This window comes from Pseudoliparis swirei, chromosome 3 (genome assembly GCF_029220125.1).
Source record: "Pseudoliparis swirei isolate HS2019 ecotype Mariana Trench chromosome 3, NWPU_hadal_v1, whole genome shotgun sequence".
NCBI lineage: Eukaryota > Metazoa > Chordata > Actinopteri > Perciformes > Liparidae > Pseudoliparis > Pseudoliparis swirei.
The window spans coordinates 17,042,070-17,062,979 of NC_079390.1; the positions used below are offsets into that span (position 1 = coordinate 17,042,070).

At 41.1% G+C, this 20,910-nt stretch overlaps 1 protein-coding gene across 19 annotated transcripts in view; it reads left to right on the top strand.

The window, feature by feature from the left end:
* The window catches only part of picalma (phosphatidylinositol binding clathrin assembly protein a), a 29,902-nt gene extending 9,290 nt beyond the window's left edge, over nucleotides 1-20,612 (top strand). For 2 of the 19 annotated variants that reach the window (XM_056445076.1, XM_056445067.1), the window contains exons 4-24: nucleotides 6-81; nucleotides 163-265; nucleotides 830-923; nucleotides 1,063-1,174; nucleotides 1,645-1,751; nucleotides 1,827-1,868; nucleotides 3,200-3,211; nucleotides 3,399-3,484; nucleotides 3,717-3,840; nucleotides 4,630-4,763; nucleotides 5,689-5,774; nucleotides 7,131-7,283; nucleotides 7,609-7,752; nucleotides 8,124-8,204; nucleotides 13,055-13,165; nucleotides 14,673-14,807; nucleotides 15,071-15,101; nucleotides 15,186-15,285; nucleotides 18,153-18,212; nucleotides 18,616-18,723; nucleotides 19,328-20,612. In XM_056445076.1, coding sequence (XP_056301051.1) covers nucleotides 6-81; nucleotides 163-265; nucleotides 830-923; nucleotides 1,063-1,174; nucleotides 1,645-1,751; nucleotides 1,827-1,868; nucleotides 3,200-3,211; nucleotides 3,399-3,484; nucleotides 3,717-3,840; nucleotides 4,630-4,763; nucleotides 5,689-5,774; nucleotides 7,131-7,283; nucleotides 7,609-7,752; nucleotides 8,124-8,204; nucleotides 13,055-13,165; nucleotides 14,673-14,807; nucleotides 15,071-15,101; nucleotides 15,186-15,285; nucleotides 18,153-18,212; nucleotides 18,616-18,723; nucleotides 19,328-19,342 — 1,914 coding nt within the window. In that variant the 3' untranslated portion in view covers nucleotides 19,343-20,612. Of the gene's footprint in view, nucleotides 1-5; nucleotides 82-162; nucleotides 266-829; nucleotides 924-1,062; nucleotides 1,175-1,644; nucleotides 1,752-1,826; nucleotides 1,869-3,199; nucleotides 3,212-3,398; nucleotides 3,485-3,716; nucleotides 3,841-4,629; nucleotides 4,764-5,688; nucleotides 5,775-7,130; nucleotides 7,284-7,608; nucleotides 7,753-8,123; nucleotides 8,205-13,054; nucleotides 13,166-14,672; nucleotides 14,808-15,070; nucleotides 15,102-15,185; nucleotides 15,286-18,120; nucleotides 18,213-18,615; nucleotides 18,724-19,307 lie in introns of those variants that run through there. The other 17 variants (XM_056445085.1, XM_056445094.1, XM_056445112.1 and 14 more) reach the window with 17 other exon arrangements.
* The last annotated feature ends 298 nt before the right edge of the window (nucleotides 20,613-20,910 follow it).

The window sequence follows — 20,910 nt, forward strand, 5'->3', positions numbered from 1 at the left end:
TGCAGAGATTTATACAGTATCTGGCCTCAAGAAACACACTATTCAATCTCAGCAATTTTTTGGACAAAAGTGGCCTCCAAGGTACGTTACCAACACATTGGGCTGCAATAAGCCAATACTCATTCTTTATGACACTCCTCTCTTTGTTCCGTTGCCACGTAGGCTATGACATGTCGACATTCATAAGGAGGTATAGCCGCTACCTGAATGAGAAGGCTGTGTCCTACAGACAAGTCGCTTTTGACTTCACTAAAGTGAAAAGAGGGTAAGCAGCTTTCTCTTCTTAGCTTTCACTCTAACGTGCTGTGGTGTTGGTGTTGACCTGAGCCCAAACGCCTCATGCTCCAGAAAGGTGAAACCCTAGTGAAGGATTTCCTGTGGCAGATGAGGCTGAATAATACTGAAGGATGACATTGCACAAGTTGTATTTCCTGCAAACTACTTTCGGACTGCTTTGTTATTTGTTCCATAACCTCATCAGATGTATGAAGCATTTGACCTCTGAGCACCATTGGTGGTAAAGTTCCTGTTTACGCTTCACTTTATAATGTTGAAGTTAAAATACTCGTACTACTGATTTTTTCTTTTCACCAAAACATCTAATGTTTATAATGTAATCATGCTCTGTGAGGGGCTGGACATTAAGGGGCTTAATGTTTCTGAATATTTAGCATTATTATTGCAGTGTAACTTTTGATATGACACTGTCCAGTGGGACTGTTCACTCATACTGTACATAAGAGTGCCTTTTACAGTACAACTCTGAACGATCAAGTCTAAAAGCCCAAAGAAATCTGTATGAAATTACATTTGCCTTTTCTCTCCACAGGTCTGATGGAGTGATGAGAACCATGAACACAGAGAAACTCATCAAGACCATCCCCATCATCCAAAATCAGATGGACGTGTTACTCGACTTCAATGTGAGTGCTTAGTATGGTTTGCACTACCTGGATTCTAAAATCTATAGCTGACACTTCGAACACACACTTGAAATCAGCTGTTTGGTTAGTTTTCCGAATGCTCTCCTTTAAATTGATCTCAACACCACCCCTCTTCCAGGTCAATGCCAATGAACTGACAAATGGCGTGATCAACGCAGCCTTCATGCTTCTGTTCAAAGATGCGATCCGACTGTTTGCAGCGTACAATGAGGGCATAATCAACCTCCTGGGTAAAAACAAGCATTTGGGTTGGCATGCTTTTGCGAATAATATTTTTTTTAACCTTTTCCTTATCCTTATGTCCTATACTTGAGGAGGTCATTAAGCATAATGTGGGCCACTAGGGGAAAGTCTAAATTAATTACTTCAGCGACCTTGCTATATGTTATACTTCTATTATCTAAAGTACTTCTACAGTAGTCCTTAATGCTCATGATCATAGGATGGAACTTTAGTATTTACTATGCAAGTGTCACAACATGGGTATAATTAGGGTTTTCTTTTCATTGTTCCCATTTACCCTGAATTCCAAGATGGATTTGACCCAGCATTGGTCATGTCTGCTGACAATGCAGTGTGTATACCCTCTGGAGATACTGTACCCTTAAGGCTATCAATTGTGTTCTGAAAATATATTCAAAGTAGCAGACAAAACTGAGTTAATGAAAATGCTGATGGTGTTTGTCTTCCTCGTCAACAGAGAAATACTTTGACATGAAGAAAGTCCAGTGCAAAGAAGGACTTGACATCTACAAGAAATTCCTTACACGGATGACTAGAATCTCAGAGTTCCTCAAAGTTGCAGAGGTAAAACAGGAACCCGGATTTTTAAAAAAAATTCTCTCCCCGCATCTGAATCTTATGGTCTTTAACTTCCTGCAGCAAGTTGGAATTGATCGAGGGGACATCCCAGATCTGTCACAGGTGAGTCTCGATGACCGCTCTAAAGATTACTATTTGGATTCTTTGCAATTACGTTGACGAACTTGCAGCCCTAATCTCTTCACTTGTTTTGCGTAACTTAAAACGGGAAATGGCCAAATGGGGTATTAATTTATAATATATATTGCATTATTTATATAATGTGTCTAGAATATACAGCGTGACGGATATTTGAACGGCTCACAAATGTGTTTTTTGGCGCAAATCATCTGACTGATAAAGTCAATAATGATTAAAGCACCTGCTTTAAAAGAGCCTGTCCCCTATGTAATGTGTTACCGTAGCGTGACATTGATATGTTAAAGTCTCAGTTGACCAAATCAAGAACAAAAGTGTAATTTAGACTCACTGTCATCCAGCCTGACTATAGTTTCTGTTTTTTGTGCTGAGCTTTAAGGTATAAGCCACTGAGAATTTGCTTGCAACTCCAATCAACTAGACGTGAGTGGAATTTAACACCATTCACCTTTATTGAATTTGGCCAGCAAAAGTTTTTAAAGAGATCAATGTCTCAAGACCGGCAGACGTATCGCCAACAACCGTTAGTTTGCAAATCTGGTTTCGGTCAACGGACCCTTCGAAATGTCTGAGGAGCTTATGATTGCTTTTGCCAGTAATCAGAAATATAATGCGCACACATTTAATCACCACTGTAGTTAACTGCCGACAGCGTGTGCGTCTGCGCAGTCTTTTATCCTGTAGCTTAGTAACACTTCTAGGACCAAAGTTAGACCATAATGTGAGTCTCATTTATAGAGAGCTGACAAAACTCTGCATAATTGTACAAACTCCTGGTAACTTGATGTCAACTCATTTTATTTTTGCCGTTAAGTCTATTGGCACATTCTGTTTGCAAGCTTTCAGCTCATATGCTGTAGGTCATTACGTGTGCTCAAGTGACCTCCATAATATGCAACTTGCAAAATGTGGATAGACAATTTATTTTTTAAACTCCTGTAGCTTCAGGCCCAACAAGTTTTAACACCAAGCGCTGTGCATGCTAGGCAGGCAATACATGCTCTCTCAAACACCCTCCAACTACTCACTCCTGACCTTGCATGCTGTACAGTAAATAACTGATACAAGGTTTTTAGGGTGTGATATGAATGGAACCATATTGTATAAATCTGTGTTCTGCTGACGTGGTGCATTATGTAGAAAATAGACTTATTTGTAGGCTCTGTTCATCATGTCGCGGTTTCTAACTAACGGATATGCCAGAAGTGGAGAGCTTTCTCCCAAAGGTTTTTTTTATAACATCTTGACTTTTGCCACCTTTTATTTTCTGTATTTCTTCCCTTTCTATCGTTCAGTTTACAGTAGCTGTAAGTATATCTTTTCTCTCTGCATTTTGGAGTATCTTTGTTTGTGGACTCTTGGCAATAACTTGGCATGCTTCAGTGTTTTTTTCTTTTGTCTTTCATTTTTAAAATTTGTATTTCTTCTTCAGAGGAAGTCTTGTTTTATGCTTTCTCAGTATGAAACTTAACGTGTGACTGCTATTCACAATAGGCCCCCAGTAGCCTGCTTGATGCCCTGGAGCAGCACTTGGCCTCTTTAGAGGGAAAGAAAGTTAAAGACTCAACAGCAGCCAGCAGGTAGGTCTGCTGCACTTCATCTGGCTCTTAGCAGAGGCTTGTTTGCTTCAGAAACTTGATGATTTAACACTAATTTGAAGTTTTATTTTAAATTGTCACAATTCAGAGACAAACATCGTAGAAACAAGACAATTCAGAGACTACAGAAAAAAGTGCACAGAATCCTTTTTATGTGCAAACCTGTATAGTTTCTTGTTTTGTAATAGTTCCCTGTGTCTCTCCATTGTTTCAGGGCCAGCACCCTCTCCATTGCAGTCTCCTCCCTTGCCAACACTGGCATATCTTTCACCAAAGTAGATGAGAGGGAGAAACTGGTAGCCCTGGAGGAAGAGCAGAGTCGCCTTAGAGCACTTAAGGTACATTTTTCTCACTCGCCTACATTTAATGCCATTCATATCATTACAATTGCCTTCTAGTCAGCATCAAATGCATAGCGGGAGAAGGTAGAGCAATCCAAAAATTAGAAGCTCGGTAGTTTAATCCTGCAAACTTTATGCCAAAGTGCCCGTGGGCAAGATGCTGATAGATGGATTTGTTAAGGAGAGAGAGGGCTCAGTGTATCCTAAAATGTCCCACAACCTGAGTTACATAACGTGATCTCAAATGTATTGACTGTTTGAAAGTTGAAGCTTGTTCCAAAGAAGAGGAGCTTGATAACTTAAGGCTCTGGCTCCCAGCCTACTTTTTAAGACTCTAGGAACCACAAGTAGACCCGGGCGCGTTCAGCTCACAAATCATTGATTGAGTGCCATGTGTGAACAGAAATCTAGCTCGAGATCTGGACTTTTACACAGAAATGCGGCTTCAAAGAAAATCTCCCTTAACAGTAACTCTGCTTTTTCATTCTGAACCAAACGGTGGCATAATGCAACACCAGTGTGTGATTTTGGATAGCATGCTGGCATCACAAGAGCCGTGGCATTTAACACAACTGCGTCTAGTTTGACCTATAAATGTGCTTCGGGCAGCGAACGGCATCCCACATAATAATGGCGTGTTGGTGTCCTCTGCTTGGAGATTACGGAGCTCCCAGACCTCGTTGTCTCCCCAATTTGCTGCTTTTCACCATTAAATGCTGCTTGAGTATTATATTCCTTGACGTGTAGTATGAACTTTGCGTAATACTGTCCTCCTAATGATTGAAGGAGCAGCGTCTTTTAGAGCTCCAGAAGAATCCTTCCGCAGCAACCACAGACTCCACCCCTATCGCCACGGTGGGCGGGACCATCCACTCGGCCCCTGCCATTGACCTCTTCTCAAGCCCCAGCTCCACCAACAGGTGAGACCACAGGGCTTATTCATATCGTCTTAGGTTTTAAACTGCTAGGTTTCTTTTTCAGACCCAGTTATGAGGCTGCCTAGAGGTCCGGCTTTATCTCTCAGACATCAAATTTACTTACAAATCAAAGTTTTACCAGATTATGGGTCAGAATTTACTAGCGTAGACAACAAGGTTAAAATCTTGTTATTTGTTATCTGTGTAAACTTAACCATTGGCAGTTGCATGGCAACGTCATGGTTTTCAAAAGTATCCCCCTTTGCCCATCGAGACTAAAACGGATTAGAAATTAAACATCGCTGAAACGTAGCGTTAGTGTGGCCGATGGTTTTAAAACAAATGCATATTTGGTAGCCTGACATTCTATTGCAGATGTTTCAGAACTTGAGATAAAAGCTGAAAGGAGATCTGATCATTTTATTTATTAAATGGTATAAATGAACGTTTTGGTCGTTGGACAACACATTTAATTGGATAATTTTTTGGATTCATCTCTACTGATAATGAATAATTTTATTTAAAGTGAGTTGATTGGTTATTCTTAATGCTTGTCATTGTTCCAACACATGGCTAACATTTTTCAAGAGGGCTTCACAGGTTCTGAGCTCTATGATTAGATAGAACTTTGATCCCTGTATTGAAACTAGAGTGCTGCAGCAGTAGGACTGATAACTTGCAGTGCAAGTTAAAATATGTGTATAATATGCAAATAGGAGGCAATGTAACATTCCACCATAACAGTCATCAGTATTAACAACAGTATTTGTACACAGAAATAAGAATATGTCTGTAATATCTGGGTTCTTTCTGCATTGCTAAAGAAAAAAGTTTCTTCGAAAGGAAAACGGAAGTTGAACCTACTGTTTTGGCAATGAGTGACTGATTTGCCCTCCATGACCTTGTTTTTCTGCCCATTTCCCACTAGCACATCCAAGGCAGCCAATGAGCTGCTGGACCTGCAACCGGCTTTGCAGCAGTCGCTGCCTCCGTCTACCACGAACACATGGGGAGGTGAGAGCTCCGGTCGTCTTCACAGCACAAACGCACGTCACACACTCCTTAGCACACATCTCTCAGACATTCCTCACAGAACAAACATTCAGAACAATGATTCCTCAGAATATCTGTTAATGACTGAGGTAGTACCTTTATTAAGTGTGTGGAAAGAATGGAGGAAAATCATTTAAAGTGAAGTTTAATCTGTTATGTCTGTTGGCAGTGTATTCTTAACTGTAGCTGGCGTTTTATTTTTTCTGAAAAACATCAACTATCTTCCTCTTTACTCATGCAAATGACAGCAAGTGTGACCGCCCTGTGAGGTGGAGATGGATGGCTATTTCTCCATTATGTATCAGGCACAGTCAGCCATAAAATCTGTTAATCATGTACCTTATGTTTATATTCCTGGGCCACTGAAAAAAACATGTTCCTTCATTTGCATGTCCACTTTTTACTTTCATATTAAACATAGGAATATAATAATTGAAAGACATTTCAGTGCCCGCTGAACACTTTGCTTGCCTGTGTCATATTACTCTACCGTAAGTACACAATGGAACTTGTTACTGGTACACGGTTTGTATGTGAACCTAGCTTGCATTGGTACTTTGTAAGTTAGTTTTTAATTTGGAGAATAATATTGACTTGCACAGTTGCAACCTTATCTCTTCATAATCTTTTCATGTCAAAGGGTATGTCAATATTGTGTATGGTCTAGATATGACGGCCTGTAATCTAGAATATTAGTTTTAAATTAGGCCACATGGTTCATGCTAATTATATTAACTTTTTACAAAATTGGTGTCTGACAAAGAGCAATGTTTTCAATGAAGGCCAAGACGATAAATGTAACAGTCACTTGTCAATGCTGTATAATTACAGCCGTGTTCATGTTTGCACTTTTTGTATTTTGTAACAAACAGGTTAGGCATTCCCCAAATTGATGTTTGTGTTCAGAAATGTCAAATGGCTATTTTTGTGTGAGCATAGCTGTCTTTAGCTATCAGAAGGTGTGGACTCTGGCTGTTGTGTTAATGAAGACTCTTGCCCTAGTGACTGGTGTCCTGCTCAGTGTCCTGGTGATAAAGCTGGTCATCAGACCTGACTTTTGTCCAATGAGGGAGTGTAGGATCTAATTCAATTCAGTTTATTTGTATAGCCCAATATTACAAATTTGTCTCGGAGCCTGTCTCTTTAGCTTAAACTGTGTTTTAATCCTTCTCACCTGTGTTTTAATCCTTCTCGCCTGTGTACTGTCATCTTTCCCTATCTGCATGCATCTTTTTATCTTGTCTTACATTTTCTTACCCCCTCTGCCATAATCTATCCATTCCTTTTTTCCTCCTGTTTTCTCCTCTGCTCACTCAGATCCTTTCACCTCTGCTGCAGAAGCTGTGGAGGAATCCATTCCAAACTCAAACCCTTTCCTCACACTACCTGTTGTCGTTGCTGTCCACCTGTCCACGGTGTCTTCGGACATTGGCAGCCTGTCCTCTAGGACATCTAGCTATGAAGTGTCTGGTGGGATTGTTTGGCTGCATCCTCTTTTCTTTTAGTCTAGATTTAATTTGGGATTGTTTGGCCATTTAAAATGGGTACAGAAGTATATTTCAGAGCAGTAGGGAAAGAGGGAGGAAATGCCTGAAGTGGTTGTGGGTCACTGGTCAGAACATTTCTTGACTCTACTCCTATTCGTCAAAGATCTGGCATGCTGCCCCACACCAAATATGTGTTTCCTTCCATAATCAGACTATGTTACTACTATTTATTTCCTCAGCTCTTAACTCTCTGATTAAGGCTGCTGTATCTTTTATTTGATTTCTCTCTTTCTGTTTGTACTTCAAAGGCCAACGGACTTTGTTGCAGAATGGCCATCTTTACCAGCAGGCTTTTTGCCTTTCTCCAGATCATTACAATCCCTTTTTTGACTCTAACTCTTCCCTGGCATCTGATCTTGATTCTGCCGTGCCAATAGAGACATTTATCACAGGTACAGACGACTGTCTGGCTGCTGGATGGCTGATGTGAGTGTAGTGAGATGTTTTGTGAATGGTCGTGAATAGAAGTTGATTGACACGGTGTCTCAGAGTGTTGACACAAACATGCCTCCTCTCTCCCTCGCTGCTTCCTAGAAAGCTATAGTTGTGCGCTGTTGTGAGTTTTGCTTTGTATTTTAGTCTATGTGATGAGTGCCGGCTTCCTCCGCTTTTGAGCTGCAAATCCCCCCCCCCCCCCCCCCCAAAAAAGCCATTCCCACAGTTGCTCTGTAATTTTTCTGGTCTCCATATCTTCATCATTTTCTCCTCCCTCCTCTTTCTCCATCTGGTTCTTTGCCTGTCTGCGGTTGCTGCTGTGTGTCAGACTCCTTCTGTGGGCCAAGCCCTTACGACACCCCTCTACTCTTCCAATCTGAGTCCCCTGCTGTAGCTGGTCTATTCAGAGGTAGGTATTCTCAGGTTGATCAAGGTGAAATCCAACCTAATGCTCCAGATGTTCCTTACTTGTGTTGTATTTGTCAAAGTCTCCTGGGGAACGGTCCAGACAGACATCGGTGTTTCTACAATATAGCGTAGTTTGTTAAAAAGAGTCTGACCGAAAGGTAGACGGATGGTAACTATCGGGTTTTTGTGTGAGTTCCTTAAAGCTTATACTAATAATTATCTATGCCACTTTATCATAACCAGGGTTTTTCCTGCATAGAGAAAATGTGGGCGCGCGCCTAAGCCGTTTTCCCGAACGCCTATAACAAATCCCAAGCGCCTAAGGCAAAAAAAAGACCCATTTTGACCCAGGAAAACCCCTGATAACATAGTGATGCCAAATGTCTTATGTTTATGTATTTTGTTACAACCATTTGGCTTTGCTGGAGAAAAAAAAAGAGATCAGTTATCAGAAAAATGTAGCTCCATGCTGTAATAGGATATAATTGACTACTCCATTAATTGTTTCAAATTGAGAACTCATAATCAGTTTCTTAGAATTTCTTAATGTCCACAATACTACATTTCCATTTACAAAATGCATATCTTTTGCTACGTTTACATTAAGTGTCCACACTAGGCTGGCGTTTTAGAGAAACAAAAAACATTTTAAATTGCTCATGTGGATGGATAAGTTTGAAAACTCCAGGGTTACTTCCTAGTGTGGATGGTGTAAACGGTTAACGGACATTTTAAACCATGTAGAAACCGGGGTTGGCTACTTAATTGGGTCTCAGCAGACACAATGTTTCCTGCCCTAATTCGTCAAGCCCCTATCACATGACCTTTTTCCAGAAGAAACAAACACCCTTGATTGTTGATGACTACATGTTAATTCAGCATGGACAACAGATTACAGGTATTATCAACCTTGTTGTTTATACTATCAGCTGTTGTGTAGTTAAATTCTGCATTATATAATGCTACTAATGTCGACATGCGGAGGAAGTGGCCGTTATTGGATGGAGATATTTCTTTTCTTTTAAAACCACGGTTTTAAACAAATACATATTGTGGATCTAGCCCTATCCTAAATATATAAGCGAACCAATTCCCCCTGCTGACACTAAACCAAATTCCAATACAGCCACGCACTTAAAAGAACCAGCTCAATATATTTAGAAATAAATACCCAAAAACTGTAAATATGTTGTCGTTATTCAATAAAGAAGAAAAAAAGAAGGCAAGTATAGGTAAATTGAGTAAGATAATGAAAATCCTCCAGAGCCCCCAAATATCACTTGTGTACTAAAGATCTTAAATGATGATCTACCGTTTGCTAAATTTAACAGTCGTGTAGCTTTGTGTCATTTGGTACCTGTACAGATAGATGGAAGTAGTATTGGAGCAGCTGTACCAGGATGTGCCGATCTAAAGAGAAAATGTTGCTTTCTGATGGTTGAGGTAGCTGGGCAATGCACAGTACGCTGATAGATTGAGCCGGTTCCAGACAACACCGATGTGAGCTCACGTAGATGGACAACAATAGACAGGGAATTTATGACTCTGCCGCCAGTGGTTGTCCAACCCTAAGAAGTGACATTTTGCTTAAAGGGTACCTGTAGTGCAAAACAACAACGTGCTACATCCATTCGGCGCATCAAATAAATCATATTTACCCCGCCGCTATTGTCAACAAGTCACGCATAGCCCGAGGAGTTACATTTCTTTGTCAACATTCCGAGTCCGTGGGCGCAGCCATTTTGCTAGTTATTTACTCCAGCTCAAAGCTAACTATGACGTAGAGTCGTTGAAAGGAATTCAGCCATTCCGGAGCCACTTCTACACGCGTTGCTTCTTGGGATAGATCGGTGGCCTCAAGAATTACACAATCTATATCAGGGGTGCTCAATACGTCGATCGCGGCGACCTGCCAGTCGATCGCGCGTAGTATTGGTAGATCGCATGACATAAAAAAAAATTGGCCCGCCCCCCTGTCACTTTCTCTATAGCGCCACATTACAGCAGAAGCACGTCATTTCTGTCTCTCGTGTTGCGTTGACAGTCCTCTGCCCGCCGTCTCGTGCGCGCGGAGCTCCGACACCGGTTTGCGCGCATCGGGACGGACTGAGCAAAGAAAAGTCACTAGCACCCCGAACATGTCGGCCGAACATTGCATCAATGAAAGACATCTCCAGCGCTGGCTTATGCGCGATGTAGCTATCAAGCTCACTCTTTTGTGTGAAGCAGATGAGGTCTAATGACACTATATCAGGGCTCTCAAGTCTCACGCATTGAGCGTGAGACTCACGCATTTCGGTCTTATCTCACGCACTCCCGCCACACATCTAATTCCTCACGCTGAGAAAACCCCTCTCGGCTATTTAATGCTGAAATGCAGGGGTGCTCATACCCCCGATCGATTGTTGAGTAGAAATAGGCACTAGCACCCCCGTCGACAACTCTTTTCGGCTCGATGCGGCGCGCAACAGTCAGCTGTATCTGGTGCTGATGGAAATCTCACGCTTGCCTGTCTTCAAAACTTGAGAGCCCTGCTATATCATCGGACATAAGTTCGTGCTCTTTACAACAAATGCACTCTATGTCTGTTTTCTGTGGCACATTTCCCACAACTGCACCAAACGTCCGCCGACTTGCGTGCACGGTCCGCGCGGTGAAGCATCTGGACGGCGGTCCTTCGCATCAACTTCATCAGAATCATCGCTATCATCGCTGTCACAATTCACTAAATGGGGATAGTCTGCTTTTAAAGGTTCAAACAAGTATCCAGTTGCTGAATCAGACAATCTTTCATCGTCCATATTATCAATCTCTCAGCATTTGTTTGCGAGCGCTCAACGTTGTTTATATTGGTATCTGAACACATCCGCTGTGGCTGGCTGTAGATCTATCAACGATCTGACGTCACACCACCCGCGACATATTCAAGCTCCAGTGCAATGTCGCATGTCGGAGTTGAGGACTTTGAACAGCCTAAACTACGTATTGTTATTGAATACTGGACCGTCAGTGCATGAATAACCTTTAGAAACACATTATCTTTTGATCTGGCTACATATTGTTTTGCACTACAGGTACCCTTTAAGATAATGGATAAAGACCATAATGTCGTACTGTCAACCTTTCTCTTTGGTCTTGGAAAATGAGTTCTGCAATGTATCAACAAGAAAATACAGCAGTGAATGTGGTCACGATGGTTTTGTTTTTTCAACATAGACTGGTTCTAAAAGAAGCATCTTCCAGTCACATTATCCACCTTTAACCAAAAAGATAATGTTTTTCTACCGGCTTCTGGTTGTGTTGGGAGGAACAGAGCTATAGTCAGTGGTGTATAAGTACTCAAAAGACATACTTGAGTAAAAGTAAAGATAGCTTACTGTAAAATGACTCCAGTGAAAATCACCTATGAAAGTAAAAGTACAAATAAATGCTGTTTAAAAAAAAAAGCAAAGGGTCAGAACTTTTAGAATTCTGAAGTGTATTCTTTTAAGTGCTGTGGCCACCATGACCAAGGATGAGGAGTTTTGTTGAAAATAATTGGGTTGGCTGTGATCCATCCAGGACCAACAATGTTCAACATGATATATTGTACATAAGTATACTCTTGCTTATACTATGAACTTATCATTGTAGATCTCTGAACTGCAATATGACTATCAAGGAGTTGTAACGGTGCGTTTATAAATAGGCTCATTCCGACTAGAGGATGTAGAGGGCAAATGCATAATATTGTGTTCAGCAAAAAATAGCAACTTGGTGCATCAGGTCATTATTTTGAGAAAGGACACCTGCCTTGAACACAATAGGCAAAGGTTTTGCTCAAGATGAATAACATAACTCAATTTGATCATCCACAAAAGGACTCTAATATCAAAACATGATCAATACTAAAGCAGCACCGAAAGTTACAACCCAGTCATTACTTGAAACTGACAAATGTCATGTTCAGCCCAAAAGTTATTTTATTTTGAAGATGAAGTCTAGTCATGTGATGTTAAATAGCGAACGTTATTCTAATATCCACAATGCATTTTTAAAGCCTATTCCATTTTAACATGGTTCTTCCATATTTTAATTATTTTGTGTTTTTGAATTTGTGAGCCTCTGTGTTGCATGTCTTGTTAGTACTTGACAATGTCTAAGTCTCTGAATGATGATACTGCGTATATTAATATTCACACTATTTGTTTGTGCACACATTGAAAAGCGTAAGTATTGTATGTTATCTTATCTCTGTTTTTAGGTTTTGTTTTGTCTGCCTCTTGGGACTACAGATAAAAAATAGCATATTGGCTAACTCTGGCACATTTACAGAAATATTTTTATTAATGTGCACTGTCCCTTATCAAATAAACTTAAAGCTAAATTAGATCAGAGACCCGCCTCTCCCCCTCCCCCACCAGAGATTTACTCCAATCCGGTGTTGGTCTTCGTCACCGCCATCATGAAATCAGTCATCTACTCATGTAGTTGCTCGCTAGCTAAGTTAACAACCTGGGCATCACTGGGTTTAAAAAAAAACGTGGCTTTGAGAGCACTTGTTTGCAATTGCGCATTAATGTGATTAACCAATGATTTTACTTAAAGCTAGGACCACTGATTCATCCTGCTTGCTTGGAGTCTGTTCCACCACAGTCCCCGACGTTGGTCTCGTGATTATTATTTTTTCTAAAGATAGATTGTATTTTGTAGCGGGTAATGAAGGTTTCAAAAATCTATCTGTCAAAGTATCCATTTTAACAACTTGCGTAACGTAACAAAGTATTTCTACTTTGTAACTATAGACCTCTGGGTATAGTGTTGTCAATATTTGGATGCTGAGAGTTCTTTGTCTTTGTTTTGCCTTAACAGGATATCCAGCCTCTCCAACACCACAGCAGCCCCAGGACTCTCAAGGCCTTAATGTAGACTTTGACTCTGTATTTGGCAACAACATCAACGCTAACAACCTGGATGCTACAGGTAATCGAGTAGTATTTCTACACACACTGACACTGTATCCTCATTGCCCTCTGGGAGCCAGCTGATTTCATGTACTCTACTGCCACCTGAAGGTTTGGAGACAGGTTGCACATCCATTGGATCATGTTGAGCCTATAGAAAATCAAAGTGTTGGACTTTGATTTGTTGGTGTGGTGTATGTGCACTCTGAATGCTTAAAGCATATCTCAAATATGTTGGCATGATTGCCCATTTCTCTTTTTTAATAAGCTTAGTCGGAACAATTTGAACCCCGGTTGATTAACCAACGCGGTATTTTACTCAAACCCCACAGGCTCAATGAGAGATCCTTAATGACAAAAATGCATTTTATGTTCATGAGATAGATTTAACACTCTTAGCATTGTACATAACCATCAGAGTATGGCATAAGTGGCGGTCATCACTATTTGTTGTTAAATACTCAAACAATTGTTATGTGCTTCTGACATTCTCTCAATAGAATTTTAGGATTTAGAGAAATGAATGTCTTGGAGTATTTTAAATTCTCATTGGTGAAATTCCTAAAAAATTAGCACATTACTGGAAACACTGGCAGCTTGTACTCTTATTTAACACTGCCACTGAGATTTTGAGGGAATGGCATTAAATTGTGATTGATGTGAATTTTAAAAGATTTTGTTAACCCTTGTGTTGCCTTAGGGTCATTTTGACCCGAACCAATATTACACCCTCCCCCCGCCTTAGGATTAATTTGACCCCATTCAATGTTTAATGTCGGTGTTCTTTCGGTAGTCAACAAACAAACATAAAGTGCCTCACACTTAAACTTGGAAAACAATATTAATTCTAATAATATTCTGTAGGTTTTAATTGCTGGCGTCAAATTGAACCCAAAGCGTAAAATATGTTAGTAAATATAAAGGTAACAGGAGGGTGAAACATTGAATCGGGTCAAAATGACCCAAAGGCGGGGGGAGGGTGTAATATTGATTCGGGTCAAAATGACCCTAAGGCAACACAAGGGTTAAACTGTCACTGGTGTGAGAGCACTCCTAGTAATTATATATTATTTAACAGACTCATTGTTTGCACACCTTCACTGGGTTCTTGACTGCTCAGTCTCACGTCATCTTGTTTCTCTCCCATATGCTGGGGATAAACGCACTCTCTGGGGCCTTGGCTTTTTGCATGGCGTGTGCATGACTGGGTGAGTTGACTCAGCGCACACTCCTCTCGCACAGTTTTCTATCCTTCTGTGAGCCCTGCCTCATCTGCGCTCTCTGTGTGTGTGTGTGTGTGGCTGAGTTGCTCTGGTGTGTGTCTGTGGCTGTCTATTGACCTTGTATGTGTGGCCGTCTGTTGTGTGTGTGGTCGTCAGTTGCCCTCAAATGTTTTTGTGTGTATTTGTGGCCGTCTGTTGCCCTTGTGTGTGCGTTGCCGTGTTATTGTCTGTCATCTTGTGTTCTGGGTCCCCAACCTCTCACCCTCCCTTCCTTTCCCTTTATTATGCCCCCTTTTGATTAAGATGCTTTAGGTGGCCTCCTCAAACCCACAGTGACATCTTCACCCAGTCAGAGTATGGGCATGACCCTGAACGGCCAACAGGCACACAAACTGGTGTCCAACGACCTGGACTCATCACTTGCCAACCTTGTCGGCAGTAAGTTTCCTTTTTTACAACGATTTTTGCTATAGGCAGATTATTAGATGAGGTGTAAATTGTACCATAAAATAGCTGTAAAGGTGAGAATTTATAAAAATTAGAGCATGGAAATTAATAAAAACATAAATATTAAATGTGTAAAATTAGCATAAAATGTTACAAGTAAAGGGTAATGACATATGTCTTTCTACATGTTATGCTTTGTGCTTATTAAGTCTTTTGTTGTGGTGCATTCCTTGCATTGCATCTGTCCTCTCTAGATCTGGGAATTGGCAACGGCACAGCAAAGAAGTGAGTACACGCAAGTGACATTTAATTTCATATCCCTGATACTGCATACTAAACAGGACAACCATTTTGACTTGACCTCTGTAGTGATCTTCACTGGAGTCAGCCTGGTGAGAAGAAGCTGACTGGTGGAAACAACTGGCAACCGAAGACCGCTCCTTCTACCACCTGGAACCCTGCAGCCATGGTAAGGCTCACCTGTCATGAATGATCTTCTAGCTTACTTATCAGGGCTCAACACTCATTTTTAAAAGTGGTTGCCAGACATCAGCTTTTAGTGGCTGAGATGGGAAATATTGCCTTATATTTGAGTAATTGATATTCAATGGATTAATATGTGCATTTAATAATATAATGTAACATAAAAGCTTTATTACAGTAACTGAACAAATCTTTGTAGTGTACAATATAATGTTCAATCCAGATCATAATCTAGTTTTGATGTTGATGAGTTAATCAAACCTTTATCCCTGTGTGTGTGACTGTAAAGATGTGTGTTCTACCGGGGAAGAAGTAGTGTTAGAAATGTGCAATGAAGAGACGTGAAAGAGAAAAGGAGTTAGATTTTGTGAGTACATAAAAGAATTTAGTCCTTGAGATTTGCATCACGTGGGAAGTCCCAATTTAAAGATAATGCCAAATCCAAGCACAGAACCTTGTGTAACTCCGTTATTAACATTGGTGGTCATCGAGTCGTCATTATTTACAAATTGAGATTGATCTGATAAATAGGATTCAAACCAACTTAGTGCTATATCTGAAATGCCAATCAACTGATCCAGTCTCTGTAATAGGATGTCATGGTCAATGGTGTCGAACGCAGCACTAAGGTCTAACGAGACCAGTACAGAGATGAGTCCTTTATCTGATGCCATTAGGAGGTCATTTGTATTGTTCACCAGTGCTGTCTCGGTGCTGTGGTGTTTTCTAAATCATGACAAACTCCTCAAATAAGCTAGTATGATGTAGAAAGTCACACAACTGATTTGCGACCACTTTCTCAAGGATCTTAGAGAAGGGAAGGTCGGTCTGTAGTTAGCCAACACCTCTGGATTAAGAGTGGGCTTCTTCAGAAAATTCAATTCAGTTTATTTGTATAGCCCAATATTACAAATTTGTCTCAGAGTGCTTTACAATCTGTACACATAGACATCCCTGTCCCAAAACCTCACATCGGATTAGGAAAAACTCCCAAATACCCCTTCAGGGGGAAGAAAGGGAAGAAAAGGTTTGAATACAGCTACTTTTGAAGTAATGTGGTACGTGGCCTGTTAACAAAGACACATTGATAATATCCAGAGAGCTGCCAATTACAGGCAAAACGTCTTGAAGCAGCCTCGTCGGGATGGGCTTCAAGAGACAGGTAGACGTGTTAGAAGTAGAAACCGTTGAAGATAATTGGTCAATGTTGATGTGAGAAAAGCCATCCAAATATACACTAGGGTATTCAGTCGTTTCCAAGGCCACTCCACTTGAGGACCGGTCGGCACTGGGTGAGGGCAAGAGATTATTAATATTGCCTCTATTAGTTAGTCTCTTCATTGAAGTCATTACTACTGAGAGCACATGGAAAGTACTAAACTCCAAAAAACACTTTGTATTCTCTGGATTTTAGAGTTTTCTATGTGAAACATTTAACCTGAACTCACCTTTGGTAAAATGTTCATAAAGAGCATCTGACAGTAACCCTGCAGAACCCTTTCTGACTGCTCTCGGTGCGTGTGATCGTGCTGAAAGCACACACGAGTTGATGATCATGTGGCCAAATGTCAGCTGATGATCAAAGGCTTATGAGTCTTCTTTGAGGAAGCCAGTTGGTGACTTGAAGGAAGCTGATCCACTAACGCACAGACGCAACATCTATCGTTAGAGAACGACCCTAATGTGATGCAGAGATGCAGCTTCATCATGTCGTCCTTAACTGGCTGAGGGACGCGGAGTGAGAGGTCCGTGAGACAAGGCAAACATTGTCGGCGGGGAGGAATTCTGAAGGAGAGCTCTCGGTGCAATGAAACAAGCGCAGTCTGTGATGAAAGCACCAATTTTGGCAGCAGCGTCATGTCTGACTCACTTGCACCTCCCTCGCCAATGACTGAATAGTTAATGAAATTTATCCATCCCGGGGGGCTGGGCGGTAGACAAATGTGGGTTTGTTATCACTGCAGGGGCTGTTGGGGAAGCAAGGAAAGGGAAAGGGTCTGTACTTCTCTTTCATCTCCTTCCACAAGGAGCACCTGCTAGTAACTTCTACCCCCAGGACTCGACACACTCCTTTTTGATTCCTGCACTTCTGTCCGTCATTCTGCTATTAAAACACATCGGTTACGGCTCTGATAACATTAAAAGCCCTGAAAGTCTTTTGCTAGCGTTTACACTTTTTCATAAGACTTCTTTCCACCTCCATGTTTCGTGAATTTAGTGGATAGTAAATGGAAACAAGCACTTTCAATTTGTTCACATTCTGTCTGTAAATGTCCTATAATTCCGTTTATTTGTATAGCCCAATTTCACAAATTAGTCTCGAGTGCTTTACAATCTGTACACATAGACATCCCTGCCCCAAAACCTCGCATTGGATCAGGAAAAACTCCCAATTAACCTTTCAGGGGGAAAAAAGGGAAGAAACCTTCAGGAGAGCAACAGAGGAGGATCCCTCTCCAGGATGGACAGGTGCAATCGATGTAATGTTTACAGAAGGACAAATATAAGAAGTGGTTGTTTTGCTCTGATCCCTTAACATACAAGATAAGTGCAGAAAATAATTTGTATCTGCATTTGGCGTCAACAGTTACTAGCAAAATATGCAATTATTTTTAGGAAAAATACACTTTAATATGAATTCCAAGCTAGATGGACATTTGAACATTTTTCAAAGGGGTATATTTCTCTTGTGAATCAATCTTCCTGACTAGATTAATTTGAGTTAATCTCATTACATGTATGCGAGGTCTGACTTGAAAGCATTTCTCTACTAACAAACTGTTGACGGTGAGTTGAGTTTGGCCGTGTCCTGATTCTGTAGAAGGAATCATCTCGTCCCTTGTGTCACCTCAGGCACCATCTGTCATGGCCTTCCCGGCAACCACACCGACGGGCACGATGGCATATGCAATGGTAAGTCAGCAGGGACACACACACACACTGCAGGCAAGGAGGAAGAGATTGTCTAACTTATCTGTGTAGTAATGTGCAGTTTATTCTGCAAAGTATCTGGCAACCTGAACAGTTTGTATTTAATCTTTAAACATGCTTTCATGTGCTACCTCAGAAGGAATACACCATTGTCTGTTCACTGAATGACAGTAAATGTGTCGCCTTCTGGAAGCACAACGGACTGAATTTCGTGCTATTTTATAGTATCTGGGTGACTATGCTCAGTCGAGTCATCATCGCTGAACAGGCTGTTTTCCTTTTTTTTTTTATACTACCCCTCCAATCTTATTTTGAGGTGTTAGATTTTCTTCCGTGCGTAGGTTGTGTAATCCAGCCTTGCTGCATTTCCCTTCTCTCCTCTCAGCCTCCCCACGTAGGCTCCATGATGACGACGACGACACAGCCCACTATGATGTACTCCCAGCCAGTGATGAAGCCAGCCAACCCCTTTGGTCCCAGTCCAGGTGCACAGGTAATGGATGTCTGCATCTACAATGTCCAGAGTTTAGAGGCCCGGCTGGTCTGAGTCCGATAAATGCTTGTGCGTGATTCTTCCATAATGCAGTGAAGGCTCCTCAGCTCTGAGGGTCTTCTTCCCTTTGATCTGCGTCGGTTGTCCTCATCCACAGCAGGTCAACGCATAGGTTGAGTTTATCTGTGTGAGCTCTCAAATATGACTTGGAATTTGGCTAAACATGATATCCACAGGCCAGCTTCTAAATAATAAATACAGATAAATGGGTAAAAAGATAGATCACACACTAATTAAACTGCATTTCCATGCAAACCTTTATATCGGTATATTAGTGCAATATTTATTTGTGCACAAAAAGCAATGGGTCAAAATCCGAATGTGTGAAACTAAACAAAAGGCTGCACTGTCAGGTGATATCACGGGATCTGAGAAAGGAACTCAAATAACCAGTGATACTCGTGTCTTGTGAATTCTAGTTCTTATTTTGCAATCCAAGCCACTCACACCTTTGTTGTTTTGCCTTGTTGGAGCTTTTTAGCTGGTGTATTTATGTACTTATTGAATCTTGTGTTCCCCCCACTGTTGTTTTTCATATGACTAGATGCACTTTATGTAACGTGAAGGGGAGGGGGGTTTTCCCCCCCGTCTGAAGATGATTCACGAAGAAGAGAACTATCCAAGCAAACCTTCTCAACTCTCCTCTCTGGGAATAAAAGACTTGTTGAATAAAACCACCACGGTGACCAGGTGTGCTCTGACCATCTCGGACAGGCAGTGGACATTGAGCCCCTCATGTCCGTCACAGGAGGAGACGAGTGTGCTGCCATTCAGACCCATGTGGACAGGGATCAACCCCTACTTCATCCTGGACTAAGAAACGCGACACCCATGGGGAGAGCTCTGACATCACGGTGTATGTACCTGGAGAAAAAAAAGAAAATTGGGTTGTTGTCACACACGCACATGGTTTGAGTCTTTTGATTATCATAATACCTTCTGGAAGCATCCCCAAATTAGGAAAGTAATTTCAAACGTCTCTTTATACCACACTTTTGTATGTATTGTTTGCAGTAGACATTCCATGTGTTTGTATTTATTTATGATTACCTATAGAGAAGATAATTAAAATAACTGTATCTAGTCATTGATCTCCTTGTGGATGGTCTTCAGGTTTATATATCGGTATGATTGATTGTAGAATTGGATTTTGAGTGATTGAGATTATTCTTTTTTTTTTTTAAAGAATGTAATATAAAGAAGATTAAGAGATGACATGTTTTGCTGTTGGCACTAGATATCATCTGTACTCTTATGATGCCTTGTACAGTTATCGGTGGCTCTAAAGGTCACTGAGGATGGGAATGAATGTAATTGTTCATTAAGTCAAATTGGTGAGGATGATTTCCTGAAATTTTAAAATGTTTCACATCAGCAACAACACTAAATACTGTGATGGTGGCAGCATTGCATTGGAAAGGAATCTACATTTATGCTTTTGACACTTTTGGCATGCCATTTATTCTGACATTTAACAATGCTCCCGGATGCCTGGTTCCAGCCTGAATGTGCAGGGTCCCTTTCATGCTCAGATCATGTTTCCATAGCCGAGCACTGGGGCATTCAGGACTGTGGGGGCGCGTCGAGGCACCGGGTGTAGGTTCGGGTCAGACTGGTAACAGAGGGGCATAAGAGAGCACTGTTGATCGGTGCTAAGTGTATATAAAACTTTCCCTGCCAATCGGAGGATCGGGTGAGTGCAGGTATGACATATGGTCTGAACATTAAAGTGGCCCTGAATCCATTCACTGAGCATATTTTCTGCTTTGTTCCTGCAGATTATATTGTGGTTGGTTTGATTGTTTTTCAATAAAGTGCAAGCGTCCACACTTTGGCTCCCTATTTATTTATCAAAAGTGTTTAACAGTATTTATTTAGGTTGGCAACACAAAGATGACTGAAGAGTCTCCTTAACCTCATGGGATCTCGTGGTGGGAGGTAAAGCCAGCAGGAGTTTTACTTTAGCGCTCCTTTGGACATCCTGGAAGTCATAGTGGTGATGGGGAAAATAGTTTTGGCGACAAAGTATTGTAGTATTTGAAGTGTGTGCGCGTGAATAAAAACAGGATTGTAACCTGAAGGTTAACATCTTCATTTAGAGTCTGTTGTTGGACCTAACCCTCTGAA